Genomic DNA, 26,443 nt, shown 5'->3' on the forward strand with positions numbered 1-26,443 from the left:
AAAGTGAAGAAAAGCAGTGGAATAGGTAAAGTAAAAGCCTTGTGCACATGCAAAATGTCACAAGGAATTAATTCACCACTTCCCATGGGCAGACAGGTGTTCAACCATTCCCAGGAAAACTTCTCTCAACCACACGTAGCAATGACTTGGGAAGACAAACGCCATCACTCCAAATGTCCCCCCTATTCCTTCTCCTTCCCCCTGCTTTATATGCTCAGCACAATGCCATACAGTATAGGATTGTCCCTTGGGTCACTTGGGGTCAGCTGTCCCAGCTGTGTCCCCTCCCAACTCCTCGTGCACCTCCAGCCTGTTTGCTGATGGGGTGGGATGAGAAGCAGAAAAGTCCTTAACTCTGTGTAAGTTCTGCTCAACAATAACTGAAACATCCCTGGGTTACCAACCTGTGCTCAGCACAAATCCCAAACCCAGTCCCATACCAGCTGCTGTGAAGAAAATTAACCCTTCCAAAACCAGAACGACTCCCAGATCCAGAACAAGACTGCTTAGTTGGAAAGCCTTAATGTTAAAAACGTAAATGCTATGCTCTTACCTCATGTGCTCTGATCCATTTACTGTGTTAGATAAACAGCATTAATCCACACAAAGCTATTGTAGTGCCTAATGGAGTTGTGAATGACTGTTTTCTGATAGGTGAAGAGATTTTATGGGATTAGCCCTAATCAGGTGCTTTAGGTAATGAGAATCTCTCCATCCAGCATTGAACAAAGCTACACAAAATGGTTCTTTCCCATATCTCAGCAGGGTTTGGATAGACAAAAAGACAGATTAAGGAAATGTCTGAGCAAGGAATACTTACTTTCATTGCTTCAATAAATAATAAAAAAATCAGGACAAGTCTAACTTCATAGATAGTGCAAAGGCACATATTTACTCCAACTCAGTGCAAAACTATACAGAAAAATCTGGCAGATTAAAAGAACCTGAATTAATTCCTCCCATATTTTAGACATTCTTCAAATTGTGTAGTCATTGCATTTCATTAGACAAGTGAGAAGTTCAGTTTTATACATCTAAATTCATATCCCATTTAAATGAAAATCAATATATTTATTAAAAGATAAATTTGTCAAAAAGCTTAATTCTGATTAATTTATTTAACATAGTATCTCATTGTGAATATGTCCATTTATGTTATTGAAGGGATTTATTTTCTCAAACAAAGTAATACCAAAACTCAGGATGTAAAATAAATATATAAAACTGAGCTTCTAATGTTCATGCAGATCTCATACACATATAGTGGATATCTGCTAAAACACACTAAAACATAATAACCTATTCAAAAATATTTCCTTTAAAGCAATTGCCTACATTTAATATTTAAGCCTTAGGGAAAAATTAAAGCAACATTTTTACTGCATAACATTCTCATAAAACATGGATGAGTGCTTCACTTCTGATAAAACAACATGCATCAGGAATTTATTGTATTAAGGTACTAGCAGATCAGGGGACAAAGAAAATCATGTTCAGAAAGAGGAGAAAGATGATTTGTTGATTAAAAAATAAAGTAAAACCCCAAGCAAATGAACAACAGATTTTAAAATGAGTGCTATTATTGGCCTATATAGCCTTCAGATGTGATTGAAGATACCAACTTTTCTCTAGCCCTATTTTTTTTACCTCTATGCATTTTCAAATCAGACAGATAAAGTACTCCCAAGCAAGCAAAAAGGGAGGAATCAGATCAAAGACAATAAAGAATGACAGATAAAGGCAGAGCTATCTCATAATAATAAAACACAGGAAAACAATCCACTTTTCATCAGGTCATGTGGTTCACGGACTGTAGGAGCAGATGATATTCAGATACTAGCATGGAATTATAATACTGTAGGAGGCTTGAAATGGAATTAAAATACTGTAGGAGGCTTGAAATGCTAATTCATGCTAAAATTGTGTATTTGAATAAGCCCCTCAGCTTAATCATTGAAATCAAGTTGAAACATGGGTCAACTTTTGCTATTTAAAAAAAAATTAAATAAAAAACTCCATGATGTCTTCATGTGAACTCATCACAGAAAACTAACAGAGAGTCAAAATGGTCTAGTGACAGCATTCTGGATATACAAATTACTGGTAAAATGGTAACTCTCAGCTATAGAAATGGCAGAGGAATTTTGGCCACTATCCCCTTAGACAGTAGGGTCCATGCGATCCATGGTTTTGTTTCTGATCACAAACTGTACTTTTGTGAATATTTGTTAATAGTATTGAATAAGTAAACATCAAAAGGCATATAAAGATTTTTTTTAACAAGACAGTGTGTCTAGCCCAAGAGTGTAGAAACACCTGTAATTTCAGAGATTGTTTCAGAAAATTCAGCCTTCTCATAAAGAAGTATGATGACCCATAAAAAATCCTAACCATAAAAACAATAGTCTAGAACCATAAAATACAAGTTGAAACACCACCAGAGGGAGAGTTAAATGCAGAATTATTTTTGTGCAGAAATGCAGAAAAGGCAGTGAACCTAATGGCAAGATATGAAATGCATTAAAGAGAGACAAAACAGAGCTCTAAGGAAATTTAAAACTGATCTGAAGATGGAAATGGCAATGAGGATTAAAACTGCAGGCAGGAAAAAGAGCTAGCCTTTTTATGGGTTCACAATGTTCTCTGTATTCCTGCTTGCAATTATACTCTAGGGTGGCAATCAGTCATCAGGAACATCCGAAAAGAGTAATATCCACTGTAATGGAAGTTATTCCATTCATACTTGTGTGATGAGCCTTTTCCATGATCCAGAATTAATTTCTTCTACATCAAAAGTACTCAAATCATACCACACTAGTGTTTAAGCACAGTGAGACTCATAAACCTTAAGAATGACATTTCAATCACAGTTAAATAAAAGTCAGAGGGAGCTTAAGCTCATTTTTAATATGAGACATATTAACGTTTATTTCAAACACTGGCCTGGATATATTGAAAAGCAATATTCAGCAAAAGGAAGTCTATGGAGAGGCCATGTATTCTGTCTTGCTTTATAAGAGGCATATTTAATTTATCAGACTGCTTATTAAAAAAAAACCACTGTTCATTTGTTCTTTTTTTTGCATCTCCTTAGCTCTTACCTTCCAGACTCAAATGTAAACCATGTTGAGTCACGTCCATATCTCCTCAAAGAGCTCAGAGGCCACATGACCAGCTTGACCTTGGCATTGTGGATGTCCCAGAGATAGATGTTTTCATGTGTGATCTGCATTGTACATTCCCCGTAGATATCTAAATTTGGTGTAGGCATAAGGTATACATTGAATCGTTCTGGCAAAAAACACAAAGACATCACAGGTTAAAGTAAGATTTTATGGGAAATAAAAATGAAATAAATTAATAAAACTGGAAAAAAAAAAGAAAAAAAGAAATAAGGTCTTTAGTTCTGATGATCCAGAAATCAAAACCAAATTTTTGGCTTTAATAGAGATGAGGATCCACTGATACTGAAGCAGTCCTCTTATGCTAGAGCATAAGAGAGGAGTAAGAAGAGAATCATCTTCATTTCATTCCCCTTATAAATGATGCAGCAGTCTGAAACACCTTTCACAGATGATCTGCATAGTCCTCTTGGACATATGTTGCAGCAACTTTACTGAAGTTCTTTTTTACCCTCACATTAAGGACCATGACTTTTTACAAATCAAAACTCACAATGATGAGAACTCTGACAGAGACTCCTCTCTCAAAGAATAGAACTAAAGGTATCCTGGCAAAATATGTATGTGCAGCCATTACCTCTTGGAAAAGCTGTCCTTGAAATTGCAAATCCAAGTTTACTTGTTGAAGTCTGTAAATAATTACATTCCTTGCATTCACGTTCTGTTTATTTGCCAAAGTAATTCATATTTTCAAAATTAATAACAATTTTAATCATCTGTTGCTTTCTTGAAACATCTGATTCAACGTGATATATTATTATGGTCATGACATCAATCACTGTCAGCTGCACTTTGCTTGCAAAGTGCACCTATTGCAGTAGGAGGTCAAGGGCATTAATAATTTTCTGAAGTGCCTGAATTGCATGGGATTTAATAAGCAATGCAAAAAAAAAAAATCATACAAAAAAGGAAAAAGAAACAGGAAAAAACCAAGGTGATGTAAAACACCATTAACTCATATGGAAGGAAGTAAATTTTATTAGGAAGAGAAATTTAAATACAAATGCAATTTTCTTCGAAGAATAACTAATGTTTCTAAGAGTTGCTTCTACAAAGGATGAAAAACTCAGTGAAATTTCTGGTTGTACAGTTGGAAGTGCCAGCCTATATTTTAATGCTACATGCATTGCAATATCAGGGCTTAATAGCATCATATGGGAGAGAGTGCAGTACATTGACAACTTTCCTGTCACAGTTTTTTTTCATCTTTGAAATGAGTAAAAATGCAAAATGTCAATTCTACTGCCTGAAGCTGTTGACAAAAAAAGGTAAGAACAATTCAAAATATGAGCATGAGCAACACTTATTCAATAACAATATTAGGAAAATGTTCTTTAGAGGGACAAGTAATAGGAAAATTGCCTCCAATTACTTGATAGAGTAAAAAGGGTTAAAGGGTAAAAAGAGCGGATTAAATATTTTTAATCTACCATTGGAACTAAATTTTGTCAGTGTCCTCAAAATTAGGAAGGAATTTAAATTTAAGTGAGAGAAATTTACTGCAACACTCAAAATTAGCTTCGCATTCTGTTTGAAATTCAGTATCATAGGCATTATGCCTCTAATTTTTAAACATTTGATATATATATATATGTTTTTGACAAAACAGTTAAAATACTGCAAGTGAGTTGATATAAAATATAAGTGTGTGTGAGTTTGTGTGTGTGTGAATAAAGTGGCAAAAGTTTGAGGAATTAGAGAAAGCAAGGAACTGCTGGCTGAGCAATAAAAATTGCTGCATAGCTATAAGTAAACTTGTCATCCCTAATGTTGTTCTGTTTCAGTCAATTTAATTTTGTCCTATTAATGGCTCCCCAATTTGTTCATTTAGTCACAACCTCTTCTCCCAGGCCCAAGTTCTCATTAGTCACACTAATGGGTTTTAGCCCTAAAAGTTTAATTTTATGACTAGGATCCCATGTGTGAAACCCCAGACATTTGTGAAAGTCTTGTGACACACAGCACAAGTAGATTAGCAGAGGCTGCTGAGATCCCTGAGGAGAATTCCCCCTAATGCTCAGAGGAGCGCATGGGGCAGGGGTGTAATGTAATGCCTACTAAACTAAATAGAAGGACTCACACTTGGGAGTAGTGGGTCAAAGAACACATTGGGAAGGGAATGGTGGTGAACAAGATAACTTTCACTTTGCACTGCAATTATATATATACATGTATATGTATGTATATGTAGGTATATGCACCCTTTCAGTATCCATATATCATTGGGATCATCACGCAGAAATTCTTCACAGCTGTTCAGCGTACTTTTAGCATTTATTAGACTCCAGCTTTGCATTCCTGTGCTGTCAGTTATTGCCACTTCCCTCCTCTATTTGAAAGAAAGATGCAGTAACTGGCCTGTCAGCTCTTTCTCTCTTGCATGAGACGAAATAACACAGTGTATCTATGGGGGATGGGGTTACTATGTGAGAATGAAAATCTTTCTCTTTCCCCATCTTCACTGACAGAATGACTCAGACAGCAGAGAAAATGAAAAGGTACAATTATTTTTTGAAGTTAACATTAAACTGCTGTGTGGAAGGCATAAAATACTACAACTTGCTTTAGATGTTACTAGGTTAGTCATGAAATGCTCAACTTCTCTGATGTGTTTGAGGATATTATTGCATGAAGGGCATTCAGGACATATGGTATCCTCAAACTGTCAGGAGACATTTGCTGACTTTGCATGGGAGGTCAGTGTCTAAGGTAAGATGTCAGGGATTAAAGGAAGTATGTCTGATTAAAGTGAACATCAGCTGCAGGGCAAAACGTAGCACCCTTGGAACTGAATCAAATTGGCAAGAAAAACAAGTGTACAAACATATGTGCTGGAGAAGATTGATGATGGATAGATTTGCTTTTGAAACAAAACCTATACTTTTGAATAATGGGCAGCTGAGGACATGGAAAGGTGCAGATACTATTAAATGGTTTTATTAATTAACATGCAGGGTCGAATTTTTCCATTTCAAAAAATATTTGAGCAGGTATCTAGTTAATGGTAATACAGTCATTCCATCTTTAGTGGCATGTTTTGCCCTTACACTTATCCAGGCAAAAACAAACACTCATCATAGACCAGATTTGGGAATCCCAGCTGAATTCTGACACCAAATCTTCTGAATGACATTGAATAGGTTATCTTGCTTCTCTTTGGTTCAGACACCATCTGCATATTAGTAGGATGAGATAATAACAGTCCATTGGCTAGTAAAACTAGGCAAAGAGAAGTTAATAAGGGACTCAGAAAGTAGGGAGATGGAAGAAACCAAACAAGTAGATGTGATGTTGGACAAGATAAGACCAGGACTGAACAGGCACAATTCCTCAGCATTCAGGATTCCTATCCTCCTCCCTTCTCTGAACAGGTGAGAGCAAAGTTCAGGGAGTAGGGGAGCCAGGATGAGAAAAAAATGCTGATATATTGCTACGCTTATTATTTCACTCAATGTGACTGCTCTTTCCCATCTCCTTGAATAAGCAGAGCAATGCTTCATCATAGTGCATATAAAGGTGTTTAGCATTTGGGCTTTGGCAAGAATACGACATTTAATAATGCTTTCCAGGGCATAGGAGCATAAGAGTCTTTATGAAAATGAGCATATTGACTGAGACAGAGACTTGGCAGCAACTCCAAAATGCTCTTGGCCTTCCAGCTGTACTGGGGGAGCAAAATGATGGTAGCCCAGTGATCCTGATGCTGCCATTTTATCACTGGATTCCTTTGGTTAAATCATCCCAGCTGGAAAACTGACCAGATGACATTGCAGTCTTGCAATCCAGATGCTTGGTTTCATTTCAGCTTTAATGATGGGTAAAAAATTACTTATAGAAGGTGACAGTCAGGTTGGTGGCACCTATATAAATAAGTAGAGGATTTGAAAGCAAATATTCCATTTATATGTGAAAGAAACTCCTCCACCTGTGAGACTTCTGCTGAGCAACTGTGGCTAATTTTTAGGTGGAAAGAGAGCTTAAAGTCTGGAAGGTGCAGCATTTTGTGTTTATTCATATCTCAGGGCTATTAGAATGTTTCCCTTCTGCTGTATGCAGTGAGGAACCAGGATTTCAGAAGATTTTTTTTCAGAAAAAAAAGATTTTTTTTCCTTTGCTTATAAATATTCTGCTTTGCATTCATTAAAAATGTAAGCATATCAATAAAAATAAAAAAGTAGGTAAACACTTTAAATTGTTTCAGTGGTAAGTAGTAAGGTAGAGAAGAATCTGAAGTCTCACTGGATTAACATTAAAACTGTAAACACCTTGCTTTTCTGAATAAAACTGTCTATGTTTCATTTATTTAAAAAAACCCAAAAAGCAAACCTATTGTATAAAAATGGATTAAGGATAACAGAAGATGAATAAAAAACCATGCAAAGTGCTTTTATGTATTAAATTACAGATATTCTACAAACCCTAGAAGATGCCCTAAAACAAGTCAGCTCTGTGAATGTAATTACTAAGTCTCTATGCTTTGGCTGTCATTTGTAATCTCAATATGTAGCACAAAGAAATGCTTCATAATCCTCTTCTGAGGATTCAAGGACGTTGTTCACTATGAAAAGCTACATTTTTACTAAGAAGAATTAATGACTTTCTTGCAATTAAAATCCAGGAAGCAAGACTGCTGCTCCTGTGGAAGGTTTTTAAATAAAAAAGAAAGGTAAAATCAATGAAAGAACAAAAACCTTACAAAGGAAGTAATTTTATTAAATACTAATTTAAATATTAGGCAGGGAGGAAAAGCAAAAATTCAATTATCTTTCAAACTTTTCCAAACTGTGAAAACAAAAATTATGTTTATCATGGAGTAAATTTATTTTTAAAAATAAAGCCTCAAAACACATAATTAAAAAGCCTCATATTGATATCACAGGACTGAGTTAGGAGTAAATAAGATACAGCAGGAGTAAAAAAGATATAGCAGCAAAGGATGGATCTGGACTTTTCTTCAGTTTAAAAATTTGCATTTTAACGTTTGCCCATTTTCTTAAAATTTTACATCAATTTTACAAGTAAAATTTAATAGAAAATGGTTTAGTACAAGAAAAGCTTAATAGAAAATTATTTAGTATGAGTATTCAACTATTTTAGTGCTATTATTTAGTAGTTAAAATGGATAGAAATAGAATCTTCACCAAACAGATGCACCTGCTCCTAAAAAGTGAATTGATTAATAGTCTACACATACTGATTTTTAACCAACATTATCTTGAATATTCTGATTTCTTTTTCACATTACATATAGTCTGTTATTTTATAGTGTCCATTTGGATGACATCTTTCAAATTGCTTCATTTTATAAAGAATGAAAATAGCGACACATTGGACACACTATCCATTATGAGAATAGAGAAATTCTAGATATGACATCACCTGGGGAGATAAAAAATAAAAAAGAACCCCAAAACCCCAAAATATTTTTTTGTCATTATGTTTTGTACTGCCAATGCTTCCAAATGCATTGAGAGCTGGAAAGGGAGCTTCCAGTTCTTCCAAATAAAGTCAACACACTACATTCACAACTTCTTCATTTAGCAGCAGCTTGAACAACCTAAGGATTATGAAATGTGCATGAAAGAATCACAGCATGTTGCTTAGAAGACTTGTCAACAGTGTAATCAGATCCAACTCAGTCCAGATTTTCTTTCATGGAGTTATAACTGTGTATTATTATTTGTCTTATGATTGCATATAAAGCTCCACTGCCATTATACTAAATAAATTACCTGAATAGGTATATACTAAATAAATTACCTGAAGTGAGGCCTCTCCTGCTTTTGCTTTCATACTATATTTTAATTCTTTAGCAAATAATCTAAAGGAAAATTCAGAAATGCTAGAGACCGTGTTCAGTGTGAAAAGAAATTCAAACAGAAACAAGGTTGCTGCTATAGGGCTGAGGTACACCAACAAATCACTTAGATTTGCAGGAGAGTATAGGTAAAATGGTTGGAGAACAACAGAAGCTTCATTTCACATCTCAATTTAATTGAATTTGTGCATCATTCCAAGCTAAGCAGCCATTAGTTGTGAGCCTTAAATTTCAAAAGAAAACCACCTAATAGTCATTTTCAGCAGCCGAGTTTACACAGCAAGACTTGTGGTAATACTTCTGGAAAGCAATAATGGAGCTGAAATCCAGCGAGAAGCTTCCTATTACTGATGTGCTTTGCACAAGAGTACCTTAGATGTCTTCTCTATCCCTCCTAAAAGCCACAGCAGCTGAGCCCTCTGCTATAGGCAGAGCAGCTCTAAAGTTTGCTTCATGTTGATGTCACCACTGCAGAACTACTCAGTGCTGGAGGTTCAAACAACAGCTGAACTACGCTGAAACAGATCCCACTGGCGCTTACTGACCACTCCAGAGCTATAAATGCCTCTTTCAGGTACCTTAGATTTCTATTGTCATGTGACAGAACTGCCTTGTGACTGTATGGCCTTTGCACACCAAACCACAGTTTTGTCAGCCTTTGGAGCAAATTGTTTTTGCAAAGCATGTTGTTGCATCCCTGCCACAGAGAATCTGGTGTCTTCCCTTCTCAAATCTTAAGCTCATCTCAGAAGGAACAAAAGAGCAAAAGTGGGGCAATAAACAGGCTCAGAAATAATAAAAAAATGTATTAAGCAAATGAGAGAAATAATGCATATCTTCTTTACCAAATATTTTCTGAAATTTAATTTTTTTGTGTATAAAAATACAAGTAATATGTAGCAATTTCAGTGGTCCTAGGGCATATACAATAGCAAATATGAACAATTATTTCAAATGTTTCAAACTGAGGGTAGTGGCTTTGGTGGTCACATACAGGAAAAGAAACCACAAATCTACACATCAGAAAGTTGGGGTTTTTTTGAGAGAGAGCCAATTTATTTATCTAATATGTTTGGTGAATACTCTTACATCATTAAAAAGTCCTTTAAGAACAAAAATGAGCAAGAAGTTGAACACATGAAGAACACTGAATGTTAAAATTATTATCTCTTGGAAAAAGTAAAGCAGTTAATGAAAAAAACCCACTTTATTAGGCTAGTTTTTTCTAGTCCAAAGAGGTATCTTTACCAGATGTTACACATTTCAGAAAATCTTTAGTGAAAAGTGGCTATTTGAAAAAACCTCAATGGAATGGGATGCAATTAATGATTAATACATCTGTTCTTTTGGGATTAATGCATTAGCACCTGTTATATCATAGAAAGCTGAACAGTATGACACCATTATTCAATGTTTTTTAGCCTTTAAAAGTGCAAAAAAAATATCCAAAACTGAAAACCCATTAGCACTAGTATTTATTACAATCTGTGGTCTTGATCAAACAGTAAGAGACATCTTTTTTTCAGTGATTTGAAGGAAAGCCTTTGTATGGGTCAGGCAACAGAACTTGCATAAAACTGGATGCTGAGGCTGTGAGACTCTGTTACCTGTTTTACAAACTCTATTCTCACATCTGTGTTTCGACTAAGCATTAATAAATGCACTAACTCAAGAGGAATTCTATGAAGTTGACACATTCGCAATATGTTTTGAAGAAATGACATTCAAAGGTACTACACTGGTATTCAGTTTTTATGTAACACACACACAAAAAAAAAAATATCCAGAGAGTGACACAGCTGCCATTTTCACAAAGAGCAAGATTTTAGACACTTCATACACATAGCCACTGTCCATGAATTTTCAATTGTAAAATTTACTTTGACCTTTCAGTTTCAGGTCAACAAAAATTCAACAAGAATATTTATAAGCAAAAGCTCAGTTGACTTTCAGAAGTTTTTGAGGTATCTTTTGAACTACCTACTGGTTTTGATAGCATGTGTGTAAAGCATGTGTATAAGCATTTTCCCTGCTTATAGGGAAAATGTGCAAGAAAATAAACTAAAAATCTGAAATTATGCCACCCAAATCACCAAATGATTCCACTGTGGAACTAGTCGCTTTCTCAATAACACTGTCAATGCGGGGAATGATATTGCCAGGTTTGCAGGATAAGATAACCAGTGTAAACTGAAGGCATGGTTCCATTCAACTGAAGAAATCTGCTACCTGAATTTGAGTGCAACTGCATATTCTTACAGCATAGATAAATGAACAAAATGTCAAATTTCATACCTATAGTAAGAGTCTCTGCACTTTTTCCTTCTTCCAAACTGATTAAAAGACATCCACAACAATTTGTTTTGCCTCTGAACAAGACAACTTTGAATTTCAAACATGCTTATTAAAATGCAAAGTTGTGCATCAAGGGGATGAGGGAAGGATGAGGATAGGTATCAGCATTACTTGTTTGAGATACTGTAACTAATGATTTAGCAGAGCATGCTCGTCAAATATTGGATTATATGTATTCAGTCACTTGTTTTAAAAGAATGCAGCTAATGATACCCTCTATGCATTATTATTCATGTGATTTGTACAACAAATACATGCTTTGCCTCTTTGTTTCCTTTCATTTATTTACTTAGAACAATAAAGACGCTAATTATGTTCATATATGCTGGTTGGTAACACTGCAATTAATTTCTAGACTAAGGCAATTGAATCAAGACTAGTTCATACAACAGAACTAATATATGCCTCCTGGAGGTCATGTGTGTCTAACTGGATCTCTTTCAGGAGCATGATAAAATGTAATATTTTCTATCTAGTCCAAAATCTGCTGGAGATAAATGACATGAATTCACTGCAGAAAGAGCTTGACGAATTTCAAACTACTTTTCTGTTCACATCCCAGGCTTTTTGACGAGGTTTATTTCCTTTCACATTTGTGAAAGACCTCCACCTGTTCACACAGTTCTCTCTTCAGTAGCATGCAGATGAGTTTTATACCTATAGCCTATGAACATATAGCAGATGGGGTGCTTTGAGTGCTGTCTGATCATTATCACTTTCCTACAACATTAGTAGCTCTCCCTTTGTTAAGTAGTTTGAGACTACAAATTGAATTCTGTGTCTCATAGCAGGTAAACAACTTTATGAACATTTGAACTTCTTTTAAATCCCATTTCAACATGTCTGCTTTTTGAACAGAATTCCTTAAAGATTTCTGTATATTTCATGCTGCGTCCTATTAGGTTCAGAGAAATAATATAATAAATATAGTGCCATGCATTCTATAATTTAATTACGTAATTTTGTTTATAATGATAGTTGGCTTGATATTTTATGACCATTGAGGCAGTGTGTGTTATTACTTTGTTGAAAGCTATTGGATCTTATAAAAGCATCAAGACAGTAATAATCATTGAGAGCTGTAATTTAGGGAGGACTAAATGAGCACATTTTGTGTTGCCCTCGTGTTCATTAATAGGAATTAAATGACAGGGTAATCATAGATTTTCTTTTGTTATTGCCTATTCCATCCACTAGCATTCTTCCTGTGCATGTGTCTAATCCAAATAGCCTTTAGATGAAGACTTACAACTCAGGCTTAGTGCTGACTAACATCTGTCACTGCCCTTTTCACACATATTTGACAGCATTTAGATGATCCTGACTTCAATATTCAAGACAGGTAGGAGTTTAAATCAAATATGTGTTTTGTAGTCCAAATTGCTGTTGGTATGTTCATTGCTGCCCTTAAAAGTCTGCCAAACAACAGCTGCTGCTTTATTCCTCTGCACAGAAGCCATCATTTCCAGAAACAGAAGGGTCATGGCCATCATTTCCCATGACAGGGAAATCTGAACACAATGAAGACACAAAGTCACTCTATATGTATTTTTGGCATGGAATTTAATAATCTTTATTTGTAAAAAAAAATAAAAAATAGGCTTGAGCTTCAAAAGCATATCCAAATTTTTATTTACTAATGATGTGCTTCCAGCTACTAGCAAAAGTCCTCACAACAACAGGCACAAGCAAAGATGAAATGGGCTATCAACTAAGAATGGATCTAGGAGTAAATAAAAAGTTACTTACCATTTTGTTCTCTCTGGACTCCAGCAGCAAGTAAATCTGGTTCCCCAAGACTTATATCATTGAGCCTGGCCCCTAGACATTCCATGCAAAGATGCTTGCACCACTCCTCTGCCTCTAGTTCTGAGGAAACAGAAAGAAATCCATTCATGTTGATATTTAAAAAAAAAAAAAAAGAAAAAAAGGTGTGAAGTTAAATCAATACTTTCTTACTGACAAGGTTTATCACAATAGGTTTGTGTTGAAACATGAGTTATTATAAAGTCCCACAATAATTTCTTTGCCTCAATTTATGATCTTTTAAAAAGGGTTACACTATTAGGACTGCATCTTCCATCCTCAAATTTGAGCATAGGAGGTGGAGCTAACAAAGAAGAGGAATAGTGAATTTTCAAGGCAGTATTTTTCTACTGGACCCTCTTGAAAGAAAAAATGCAATTTAGTAAAACTTCATATATAATAGCTGAAATATTCTTTGCTGCATTCTAGACAAGTCTGAACTCTTAAGGTAATTTCTTTTTCTAAAGGTGTTAGAGCATTTTTCTAAGAGCAAAGGAAAAATAGTTATAAAACGCTCTTCAAATGCCAAACTTGTCTCTCTGCTGTAGTGAAAGACTATGCCTGCCAAAGTATTCTGAATAATTACTTTCTTCAGTTCTGTTCACCTTCTTGTGGTCTCAGGGCAACTTGAGCATTAGTTGAAACATTATGAAAAGATTCAAAACCTCCCAGTCTTTTCTGAGTTGGGTTTCCCATTGATGCAATATGAGAGCTCTGTATCTGCCAGTCCACCAAAATGTGGGTTCCACAAGGCATAATTCCCACACACAGTGCAACATCCTCCTATTCAACTTCAGCTTCATCCTATCCACTTCCCAAATTTACCATCATGAAATCCCTGGCATTGGTCAAACATACATCATCTCAAGTTGGAGCTAACACAGTGTGAAACTACAACCAAGAAAAATCATGCAACTACTCTGACTGTCTTTTATGTGCAGGAAAGACTTCACCTAAAGGAAAGTTCCCAGAGAGCAGGCTCAGCACCATGCACTCACTGAGCATCCATGGTCACAGTCAGTGTCTATCTGATCATATTCAACAGTGAGGGATTCCAGTAATCTAGAAATGTTTGCATTAAACTGCCAGTTTTTCCAGTCCTTTTACTGGGGGCATTGGGAAAATAATTTTGTGACAATCTCTCCAATGTACTACTGAAACTGGGAGAGAGAAAAATACTGCATGCAAGCCCTAAAGCAGTTAGTAATGATGAATAATTGGAATTAGTGAAATTTTTTATCTGAGAAAAACTCCTCTAAGCCTAATTGGTACAGTCCTCAAATCCTTACCTGGTTAGACATAGATTTCACACAAACATTTACTGGACAAGAAAGGGAGACAGGTGCACAGTTCTAGGTCTTCAAGAACCTTTGGATACCTTCTTTTGTTCAGCATCTTGAATAATCCAGGAACAGATCCATACAGTTCCTGAGTTATTCTGGGTATCAGCTGACTAAGTTCCAAGCCAAACAGCTGAAATAACAGAGCCTGTTTTGGAATTTTTGAGAACCAAATATGGTTGTTGTCACAAGATTTTGGGGGTGCTTTCAGAGTGTTGTGAGGAGAGTGGTGTCCCTGCATTTTTGAAGTCTTTGTCTCAGGACACAGATTCCCCAAGCTGGTCTTCTCATAACATCCTCACCTTCTAGTGGTAAGAGACAGAACATTATGTCAGTAACATACAGATGACATTTAGCTTCAGAGGTGAAAAGATAAGACTGAGGTAACAGGACACTGGTTTTTCAACACTGCTATGGATGCACCCTCCCTGATGGGAGTAAGGAGAAGATAGGCTTATCTCTAGACAAAATTAATTTTTTACAGCTTTTAAAAGAAGGAAGATGCCTTTGTTCAAACATCTACTTCCAAAATTATTCTAATCATCCATGAAGAAATTTCTCGTATATTTTCCCTTCCCTTCTTTCAGTGTTTGCCATTTCCTTGGATACTTGTGAGGTCTTTTGAACTGAAGCCATGCTTTATAAATCCCATTTTCCCATGGAGAGGGCTTCATGTCAGGGAAATAGATGATAGAACTGGACCCCAAGCCACGCTGCCCTATTCTGGCAGCATGTGGATGGGGCGAGGGAGCAGGGCACCAGCACACAGGTAAGACAGTTGAGATGCCATTGAGTTACCCAACATCTGCTTCCAATTATAGATAAAGGCAGGGCAATCAATGGGCAAAGCTGGTAGCACAAAGGTGACAGTGCAAATCTCAGCAAGGGCTCCCATGGGGTTTTTTTGCTTCTTTTCTGCCTAAACCGTGTCACAGAACAATATATATGCTGACAGAATGCATAGCTCTATATATAAAGCCTGCAATTTTTCCTGGAGTGTGGCCAGGATATAACATTTTATGTATTTAACAAAATCTGTATTTTATTACTTTTTTCATTGTGCTTGCACCCAGACTGCAAGGACTTATACTGAAAATGTAGAATGAGAGGATGGTAAACAAACTCTTACCTAACCTTTCTAATATTACAAATATCTGAAAAGAAAGTGAAACACACTGGTAATCCCATAAATCCAATTTCACATCAATATATATTCAAAAGAGGACTCATGTAAAAGCTACAAATTCAATTTATATGTATTCTCACACCAAATTTCCAGTAGATGTTTTTGGAAACAAAAAAACAAACGAAGTGCTCTAGGAAGCTGTTTCTTCTATGTGCCTTTGTTTTGTCTCCACAATCTACTTATCTCTTTTACAGGAACATCTAGGCCTTGAAAGTTTGGATGCAGAAACCCTCTTTCAGAGTGTTCAGCTGGCAGTTTATTTCAAGCTGCTGCCTTACTGCTGCCAGACACTGATGATTAGGCCCAGATTAGACCATTCTCCAACTGCCATGCAGAAGAAACTTATCTTGGTACGAGCATTATAAGATCATGGCTATATTTTGCAAAGTGTAGGCTATAGCATGCATTGTACTGCTGTATAACTCAAAATTTCTGTCTTACAGAAATGATTGACTTGATGCTATGGGAAATATAGTTTCAATGCAGAACTGAAATATCTGCCCACAGAACTGTGAGGATTTGTGTCTGCTGTCAGAAGAATCATCGTTATCTATAAATGTGTCTGGAAGGTCAAGGATATGAAGGTAGTGTATGAGTTAGTCTTGCCTAATGCATTCTGATAGCTATTGCTTATTTGCAGGGAATTGCCTTCTACCTTTTCCTTGATGGACACGTCAAACTTTTTTTTAGGAGCAGGTGAGTTACTTTTCAAAACCAAACCCTTGATTTTCCTTTCACCATGCACATCAATAAAGCAATTTGCCATTATTTTGTAAAATATCTATAGAATATCTTGTGTCTCTGGGTAACAAATTAAATACTATTTATGATACAAAAAATTATTTATTATAATTTACAGTAAATAAATGTGTCATGACAGCAATCTTTAAGAATGCCAGGTACCATGTCAGAAAACAGAGATATCTCAGTTACTTTATTTTGATTACATGCATATACTGAAACAGATGAAATATTACAGTGGAACCAAGCAATAAAAAAGTGTCAGCAAAATTGTCCTCTTTAATGCATGTAGATTAGATTTATTGGTGGTAAATGCAGAGTTTTTAGTTGTAACTGGTACTTGTCACTGAAAAATTTATTTCCTCTTAAGATAACTGAATTCCTGGACTGAATGATAAATTGTAAAGCATGCTTTCACAGCTATAAATAAAATCAAAACACCTGCATTTTTATCTTTACTGTTATTTAATTATAAAATTCTACAATACAAATCTCATGAGCTGAGATAAAATGCGAAGAGACGGGAGACCTTAAATAGGCACTGTTTACTGTACAAGAAACATTACTGGGAACAAATTTGTAAGCTTGCTACGCAACTTGCTATTGGAAATGTTTTCCTGCAGCTGATCTGAGTTTTAAGTCATGCCTGAGGCTATGTGTCATTTCTGCTTCAGTTCTCAGGTGATTACAGTGATGCTGTACCTTGTCTGACCACTGTCTTGGGCATAGGTGATACCACAGGATAATGCTGGTTTGTTGATACAATAGCAATGATGAAATAATGTCAGCAAATTGCGTTAGAGATAGGAATTTGTCATAGTAAAAGTGTTCTTCTGCTACTTGCACTTTAAAAGAAACCATTATATACAACATTCTCTACTGACAGGGGGTGAATGGCAAGGAAACATATATATGGACGTATTTCAAATTCACTGTCCACAGAAACCCTCTAGATCTCTTTCTATCTGGCCTCTAGATCCTCTAGATCTCTAAGGCTAGAGGAGGAATTGTTTTCACACTCCTAACTTAGGAAGCATTTTGTGTGCGGACTTAACGAAACACCTCCTGAATCCTGGTAACTTCATGTTCTTTCACGTTTTCCTTCCGTGTTCACGTGGCACAATCCTACAGCAGCATTCCATCTCCCACCACTACAAGTTGCCAGCACAGTTGGATGCCTCTAGGCTGAGATAAAGCCCTGAAGTGCTGACCCCTCCTGCTCAGCCCAGTGCCCTCCATTTTGGGACATCCACTCAACCACTATAAGCATCATTTTACTGAATTTATACATAAAAGGGTTCAATTTATATGCACCTCCTAGAGACAGGCCTATTTCCCTTCTCATGCAACCCACATAAAGTGATGTGGTTAAGAATTTAGGTTGGAAATAGCATGTGTACAATATTAGAAAGGGAAAACAAGCATAGCCCTTGTGCAAATCAAAAAACCTCACTTACATCTTCATGTTTTACCTGATGTCAAACTGTATAAATCTGAAATGTTAGTTTCTTAATTTCTGAAATATTTTTATGTATTTGCTGAACAAATTGCTTAGCTCATCTTCCTTCTAAATGATGTCTATAAAAGGCATGAATCCAACTAAATATTGTTACTCTGAATGAAACTGGAGGTTCTTTCCTAGCTAGACTAGTAGGATTTAGACCTGATCTTCTTTACCAAGAAAGAAAGATGATACTGAAAAATGTGGAAGTTTATCTCTTCTAAAAATCACTCAGGTTTAATTAGAAGTTAATAAGAGAAAATATTATAGAATTCCCACAGGATTGATGTGCTATTATACTGCACCACATAAAATATATGAAGCAACTTAATCTTTTTTTTTTCACTAGCAAATAATGCTACTGCCTGCAGGCGTGTAATTTCTCATCAAAATCAATAATACCTTAGAAACATCTATCCTTTATCAGGATATAGATCATCCTTTGATGATTTGAAAATAATTTGATTTTATAAATATTTAAAATATGTTATCTGACCATGTCTCTGTTACTTTGGGTACTTTTACTAGAGCACATCACACACACTCAAACACAGATAGAAATCTAAAGCAATGTGGCTATTTCATATCTTTGCCCAGAGGAACAGAGGGATAGAGCTTATTTTGTATAATAATGTATTACTGATTAACACTGCCTATGCATGAATTTGGCAAATTTTCATTAAGTGATAGCTGGGAAGCAAGGAAGGGGACATACATTCTATTTATTTTGAAGGAAGAGAAAATCACTCTATGTATACTAAAACTTGCTTTCAAGTAGAAAGGAACAGAGATAATAGGCTGCAACTCTGAGAGCAACTGGTTTATCAAAATTATTTTTTTATTGACCAACTATATTTGAAGGTATTTTTTGACATGTGGGACTCATATATAGAATTTTTCCTCTTGTCTCAAATAATACTACTTCTAAGGAAACTTTCTCGTATTTTTCTTGAATGGTGACTTTTGAATATTTCACCTGGAGTAAAGTGTTTTGGTATTACTTAAGTGTAAATCATTGAACCAAAAGACAAAGAAAGTCATATACGGAAAACCACATATACTGTTAAATGATATTAACTTACTGAAAATGCTACATATTCTAGCAGTGGCAAAACAAGTTAAAGGAAGCCTGAAAATAATCTTTGGAAATACTCTTGGTGAGTCAAGTTCCTAAAAAACTTGTCATTTCCACATTTTAATATGATAACACCCTTACTGTTGAATGAATAATAGCTATTCAAAATCAAGCATATTTTTGACTATTCCATTAGTTTAAAGATATACACACCTTTCATTTGAGCATTATTTTTTTCCTTAAACAAGTACTGAATATCGCAGCAATCAAGATAAATGAGAATTACAGAATATGAACATACTCCGTTACTTTATACTTTATCCATTGTTGTATTTTGCGAATGCACTTTTTTTTTAAGTGAGGGAAGATATAATCTAAGTATTATACATAAAATATATATAAAAAGAAACTTTCATTTCCCAATTATTTGCTATTTTAAACTTGAGTTGACATAAGGGCAGTACAGTTAATTGCAATAATTACCAAAGGACATTTATTAGTTTTTAAAACTCTTATTTCTGCCACACTTATGTGGAGATGCAAGATTTATCAAGAATAGGATTCTGATAATTAATCTAATTATGTACCTGTGTTTGCAAATAGCCAGCTGTATGTCTGTATTAATTAAGATATATCAAAGCTGACATTTTCATGAAAATACCCCATTTGTTTCTGCAGGTCTGATAGGAAGTTTCATATAACCAGCACTCAGGTACTAGTCTGTCTATTGTCCTGTCAATAATATAAATATGCACAGTGTTAAGTCAATCATTTTGAAGGCAAAAAAAGTATTTTCAAAGATTTGTCATATTGATGTTACTGTCCATTAAACTCTGGCCCATTAAAGCAGTAAGAAGCAAAGTTCCCCATATGCAGTGCTGCTTGAGAATGTAGTTTTCATACAGAAACAGAACTCTGACAACTTGTTTGAAAAATGGAGAGTATATGGGAAAATGAATAGCCTACAAGGAAGGAACTTCCTTTGCTCCATACTACTGCTAATGTAACTATAGGAAATTCATCTTCCTTCTTTTTCTTCATGAAAATGGCAATTTCTGCTATTAAAAAGAAGTGTATATCACCTTAGTCTGTGATTTATCCTACAGAAATGAATGATGCCATTCCAGGAAGAAAATGCGATTCAGTGGATAAATTAGTCCTTGAGGGTAGATTTATTAAGTATTTTTAAAAATTATGTGTTCTATTTCATGCTGGAGACTAGTGGCTCTCATTATACCACAAATGTTTATCAAGTCTTAGTATGTCCAACAGACCAACAGTGAGCTGACATCATTACCCAAAAATATGCCTGGCAGAATTTCACTCTCAATTTAAACTTTCTTTAACTTTCAAACTTTGTTTAAAGTGCAAAGAAAGAATTATGAAAACCTGCCCAAACATAGGAGAAACATTTACATTTTGTCTGAAACTAATGGGCCAGTAACAAGAATCTGACATGGGAATTATACAGTTCCCCAGGACTGTCAATTCATACCTGTTATTAATGTTAAATTGCAATGGCATGAAAGTAAAATAACCTCAGGCAGCGTGTCAGTAGTGGGAAGGGCATAAACACCGTCAGTCAAGTGTCCAAAAAAAGGTCTGTCACCAGGAACATAACACAAAGTGGATGCTTTCACATCAACTTTTGCTGCTACCCCTTTACTGGCAGTCAGCAGTAGCCTTTTTCTATCTTAAAAATTGGTAATATTTCAGATTTAGTCTACTCCCACAACATTTTTATTCCTCTTGGGAAAGTTATAGTGCTGATTTTTGAATGAATGGGAAATTTAATACCTTCTGTGCAAATGTAAAGTATGCCTCCTTTCCATTTTCAAGTGTTTATGTTATGGTTTAGTAAGAGAATCCAATACCCAAATAAACTGGTTCAAATCCTAGGGTTCATTTAACTTTTCTTTTTCAATGTTAAATATTCAGTTTTATTTTTGAAGTATTGGCAAATTTTGCCACTTGAAGATCAGAAATATTGTTAGATTAGATTAATAATTTTAAGAGTATTAGTTTCCTTTGTAAAATCAATGTGAAAAGGACTATTTTCAATAAACAGAAGAAAAACTGCATACAATTTCCACTACATGCTTCATTGCCCTTATGCCTTTGAACATATGACTTTCACTTCAGCCATCTGAATATCTTCTGCATTAAATCAGTAGGAGCAGACAGTAACTAACACACTTGGATGTTTTTGCAAACTCCCTTCTCTTTGGCTGAACATGCCTAATTAAAGCAATACCTCAAGTTATGAATACTTAAGATTTACTAAAAGTTGTGCAATTTTGGTTGAGCACAGAGGGCAGTGTTATTGTTGCCCTCTTCTAATGTAAAGAGGTTAGGAATTTTTTCCTTCATGGTACTATACATGACTTTCATAATAACAAACCTCCTGGAAGAATACATTTTTTTCTTTTTGTGTCCAATAAATGCAAAATTTTCCCCCAAACTCTATAGTTTAGAAGATGTGAGTCCTTGCTACTATGACAGTCAAGAAGGTTTTTATGGCATTGGAAGTGTAAAGAAACTCATTCAAAGCAATTACTGACTGAAATAATCTGTAAGATCATAATGCAGTATGGGCTCTACTTGATTCTCAGTTGCATAAAACTTTACTCTGAGGCAGAACAAAGTATTAGCTCGAAATGACTCTGTGTCTTCCACTTTATTCTTGGGGGTTTTTAATGTGGTGCTACTGCAAAGAAATAAATCTTTAAAGTGCATAGTCTGGAGTTAGTACCAAAGGAAACATAATTAGAAAAGTCTTTCTCAAATTTCACATCTACAGAATTTAAACCCAAAGGGGATTACTTCTTCATTATCAATTCCTTACTCTCATTTTAAACTTGTATCTTTTATTCCCAGTATAAAGTGGAGTTTTACATTTGGTACATGTAAACATTATTTAAATTAGAGAACATTTAATGAAAAGATACATTCTTTGAATGTTTATGAAAATAGAGGCTTTCTAATCAGGTAAAACTTCCTGTAAACAACAGTCTTTAAAAAAATTGTACCTAAAATATTTTTGATTATTGGGTTTTTACTATATACCAGAGTTCTCTACATCATGATCAATAAGAGACACAAATGACTACCTGAGAAGATACAGTTGCTTGAAGCTGAAACTCATAATCCATACTTTCATTACATTAATAGGACATTTTTTATTTTTCTTTTTTAATTCAGTAGACTTCTAAGATTCAGAACAGAAAAACCATGTTGCTGAACCAGAAAAACAGTAAATAGATCCATCTTCAATTATGTGTCGTTTTTCTCCAAGAAAATAAGTTGTGATGAATGCAATCTTACAGAAACAACCAAGATTAAATAATTGGAAACTTCAAGAACTCTGCTGAAATGGTTTAAGGCATGTTAACTGGAGACCTACAGATGAAAGATCGCTTTATTTAAAATCTTTCATCTTTATTTAAGGGTAAACAACTCATCATGAAAGTATAAAATTGTTTAAATTTAATATTTTGAGCCGTACAAAGCAAGAACTGCAGCAAAAGATTAGGATTTAGGTTTGTAAACAGAGGGGCTGATTACAGTGAGAAACAGCATTTACAGAAGATGTAGCTGTAATTAATGCACACTGGTGATCAATTGCCCACTAACAGCCTACTTGTGAAGTGAATTTTAGGCACACACACAACTAGAGGGGAAGGGAAGGATTACCCTTTCCTTTATGGAGGAGATGAAGTCATACACTGGCAAAGACTGGTCTTCTGTGCTCCTCACCGAGACTCTAGGCAAAAGATTCCAATTTTTCATGACTTAGGCTAAATTCAAATCCATGGCTGATACCATTTAGTGGAGAAAGCAATCTAGAAAATTCTACAGAGAAATGAGTTTTAATGGGAGCGATGAGAAAATTGATCACTGTCATTTGAAAAAGAGTTACTCAGCACCATCAGCACCCTCAACTGATGGGCATAATAACTGATGGGCATACAATTCTTATGCTGCCATATGCCTTTCCTATTTTCTGCATTAATGATTTTAAATGAGAAAATGGCTGACTTAAGTGTTGCTCTTCCTTCTGCTTGGAGTGGCCTCCTCCAAAGTTCCAGTGCCTCAAAAAAAACAAAAAAAGCCCTTCTTGATTTTGTGGCGAGTGTGAGCAGGGGTTTATTAATCTAGTCAAAACAAATAAATATGACTTTAGGGTTTTTTTTCCTGGATCACAGTGTTACAATGAGATTATAATAACAAGCAAGTAATAAAGAGCAACTATACACATAATTCTGTCATTTTTTTTGTTCTTGAATTGGATAAAGGTAGGAAGACAATTATTATTCTTTACATTTTCACAATAAAACCTAACATATGCCTTTGCATAGAATCGTGATAACATATATAATTAAGGAATCAGTTTCCATGCTCAAAACTAGTATTGCAATATAATAGATTGAAGCATGATTGAAAAAAACTTGTTATACAAATGACAGTGACATTTTGGAGAAGTAACGCTTTACTGAGCTAGAAAGAGAGAAACCTTTTCTTTTTACATCAGAAAAAATTGACAACTTCATTTACTCCCTTGATTTGATCCCTCATGAAGCCCAAAGTTTATATCCACAAATACATGCATAATGTTTATAAGTACAAACTCCCAAATCTGAATAAAGATTTTTACAAATATGCTACCTAGAGTTATAAATCTGTAGTTTTTCATCATGACCTCCATTAAAGAAAGCATTCATAATACCCTTTAGAATTTAAAATAGCCTTCATCAACATACATACAAATTTTCACATGCTGTCAGCTGTTTGATTCACAAAGGAGATTATAATTATAGCTGCGACAACCTTAAAAAAAAATTACTTAAAATCTCATAATTCATGGGCTTCCACTATTTTCTTAACTTAGCAGGCATGCAGTTACAAACTGCCTATAAAGTAGATCAACATAATACCATGCAGAAACATACAGCTCTCCTTCCAACTTCTTCCTCCTCCCATTTCTCCTACCATGATCACAGACTTTATTAATAATCCTTCAGATATTAAGATGTTAAGCCTTTTTACTTAGATTTCTGTCTTATTATATAAATTCTTATTATAGTCATGTCTACATTTTAAATAAAATTACACATATTGATAGGATATGAACCCAAGGATATATCGAGACATCAAGAAATGCATAGTAGGGCATTGCATTTGAAGGACTAGCTAATGACACATATGATTTTTAGAGTTTCTTCGCAGCTGGTTCTTAACCATAGTAAACTATATCTTCATCTAAATCATATTTGTACAGACAAATAATAAACACTTCCCAGAAATAATAAACTCTTCCCAGAAACAAATAGGATGATTGTCAATATGAAATGCCAGATGAGAAGAAAACTATTTATACCCAACACACACTGGAAATATTGTCAGGCAAACATAAGGTAGGGGTTACGTACATATCTGAATATTGCTGATTTCTACTTTATTGCTGGCGAGCATGATGATACAGCAGCAAGGACAGCATTTATTAGCAGGACAGTGCTACTATATTCAGTGACATATGCTAGGAGCACTGCTTCTTGCACCACACAGATGTCATGGACTTTTAGTTGTACTAAACTTGGAAAAGGTTCGCACTGTCACTGAGCAGCAACATTTTGGAATTACATTGGCTTTTTGAGTTTCCTGCATTAATTAATTTCCATCACTAGAGAAAAAAATCAGAGATAAATGTCAGGCTGTCTATTTAATTCCATTCTTATTTTTTCAGCAAGGTGATTGCGAGCTATAGCAAGGTTTAGGCTAACCTCCTTAAACAACTGAACAAACTTACCATGGTAATACTGTTGATGTTTAAAATATAAAGCAGAAGCTACACAGTAAGATATTTTGCCATTCTTACTGGATTCATTTTTATAGGAACATAATTAACACATTTCTGTCTTCCTAGACAGGTTAACTTAATAATCTAGAGACTTGTCTATTAGCACATTCAAATTATATTTAATTTTACATTTATTAGACACAGTTATTTCATAAACCCACAGCAAATTCTCTGATTTGATTATTTGAATTTCTAGGTCCAGTCAAAATGATCAGTAACAGATGTAATATTGACTTCATGTTTTACTTATGGAATATAAACTTCAGATACAGGATTCATTTTTTCCCCCTTGAAACTGAAACCAAATGCTAAACTACTGAGAGGTTTGGTCAGTGAAGAACTTTGTAAAGAGAAAGCCAAATTCATACCGTCTCTGAGCAAATACCATTCTGAAACTGAGTTGATTGTTTTCCAGCAGCACTCCAAAGGGCTACCTTTGGGGGATACCTTATAACGTACTTCCCATTTATGAAACAGATATAATTTATTTTAGTGAGCCATTGTTATTATTTAGAAGGTGACTAAATGGTCTTAATTCCCTTTTCCACTTCACTAATTCTAAGCTTCCTTAATTTTTCTGCTAGCCAATAGGGTTATGATTTTGTCCTAAATATAGGAATATTTTAAAATATGTCTAGTTTACAAACAAATGATTATTTATAATTGACCAGCTAATATTATTTCATTATTAGGAAAATAACAATAAACATATGATGTATTTTAACTTTAAAACTATACACATTTTAAGGAAAGGCTTGGATTAAAAAACAAACAAGGAACTTTGGATCAGTTTTTCAACTTTGTCTTACATGATAGTGAAAATGCAGGCTAAATACTCCTTAATGCTATCCAATAAAATTATAGTCTCACAAGAGCTACTAGTAATTTTATGCTGCTGGATTTAAAAAAATTAATAATTGCAAAATTAAGTCCACATACAGATCCTTTTTTCTTGAAAAAATAAGAAATCTCCCGCATTTTCAAAATGTACAGCTGTCCTTAATGGATCTAATGTTCTATCCTTAAGAAGCAGACCAAGATTTCACATAATTCCAGTTCATATGGAGATTTCACTTCAAAGTAAAGTTCTAATCTTCATAAGACATTAAAAGACTAATACATGTCATATAAATTTTATTGAATATGAATCTTAATCCCCTACCATATGCCAGAACACTATATGAATGTGTTAGTAATATGCTTGGACACATTTGGAATTATTTTGTTACTTTTGTGAACAGATTTGTTGAGTCTGACTTCACTATGGAATGAAGTGAGGGATTGGTCAATTTGAATTAAGAAATAAAGAACTCCATCTAATACGAAGAAACCCTAAACCTGCTTGATTTGTAGTAGAAACTGCCACAACAGATGGCCATCAAAACCCATCAAACAGCACTGCAAGTTTGATCCACCAAACACCGGCAAAACTCAAACCCATGTTTATTTGGGATGTTTATTTTGTCTTCTGGAACACTTACGAATTGATAAAAACTGAATCTAAAGCAAAATGTAAAAAAATTCTCAAATCAGAAGACACATTTTCTCTATTATTATTATACAAATTTTTCATACCAATAGT

At 34.8% G+C, this 26,443-nt stretch overlaps 1 protein-coding gene across 1 annotated transcript in view; it reads right to left on the reverse strand.

Moving 5' to 3' along the window:
- Positions 1 to 26,443, reverse strand: part of DOK6 (docking protein 6) — a gene marked incomplete at its 3' end in the record, with an annotated part of 153,850 nt that overhangs the window by 82,280 nt on the left and 45,127 nt on the right. The window contains exons 4-5 of the mRNA XM_005423353.1: positions 13,105 to 13,224; positions 3,102 to 3,291 (exon numbers count right to left, since the gene is read on the reverse strand). Coding sequence (XP_005423410.1) covers positions 3,102 to 3,291; positions 13,105 to 13,224 — 310 coding nt within the window. The remainder of the gene's footprint in view (positions 1 to 3,101; positions 3,292 to 13,104; positions 13,225 to 26,443) is intronic.

The sequence above is a fragment of the Geospiza fortis genome, unplaced genomic scaffold (genome assembly GCF_000277835.1).
Source record: "Geospiza fortis unplaced genomic scaffold, GeoFor_1.0 scaffold100, whole genome shotgun sequence".
Classification (NCBI taxonomy): domain Eukaryota; kingdom Metazoa; phylum Chordata; class Aves; order Passeriformes; family Thraupidae; genus Geospiza; species Geospiza fortis.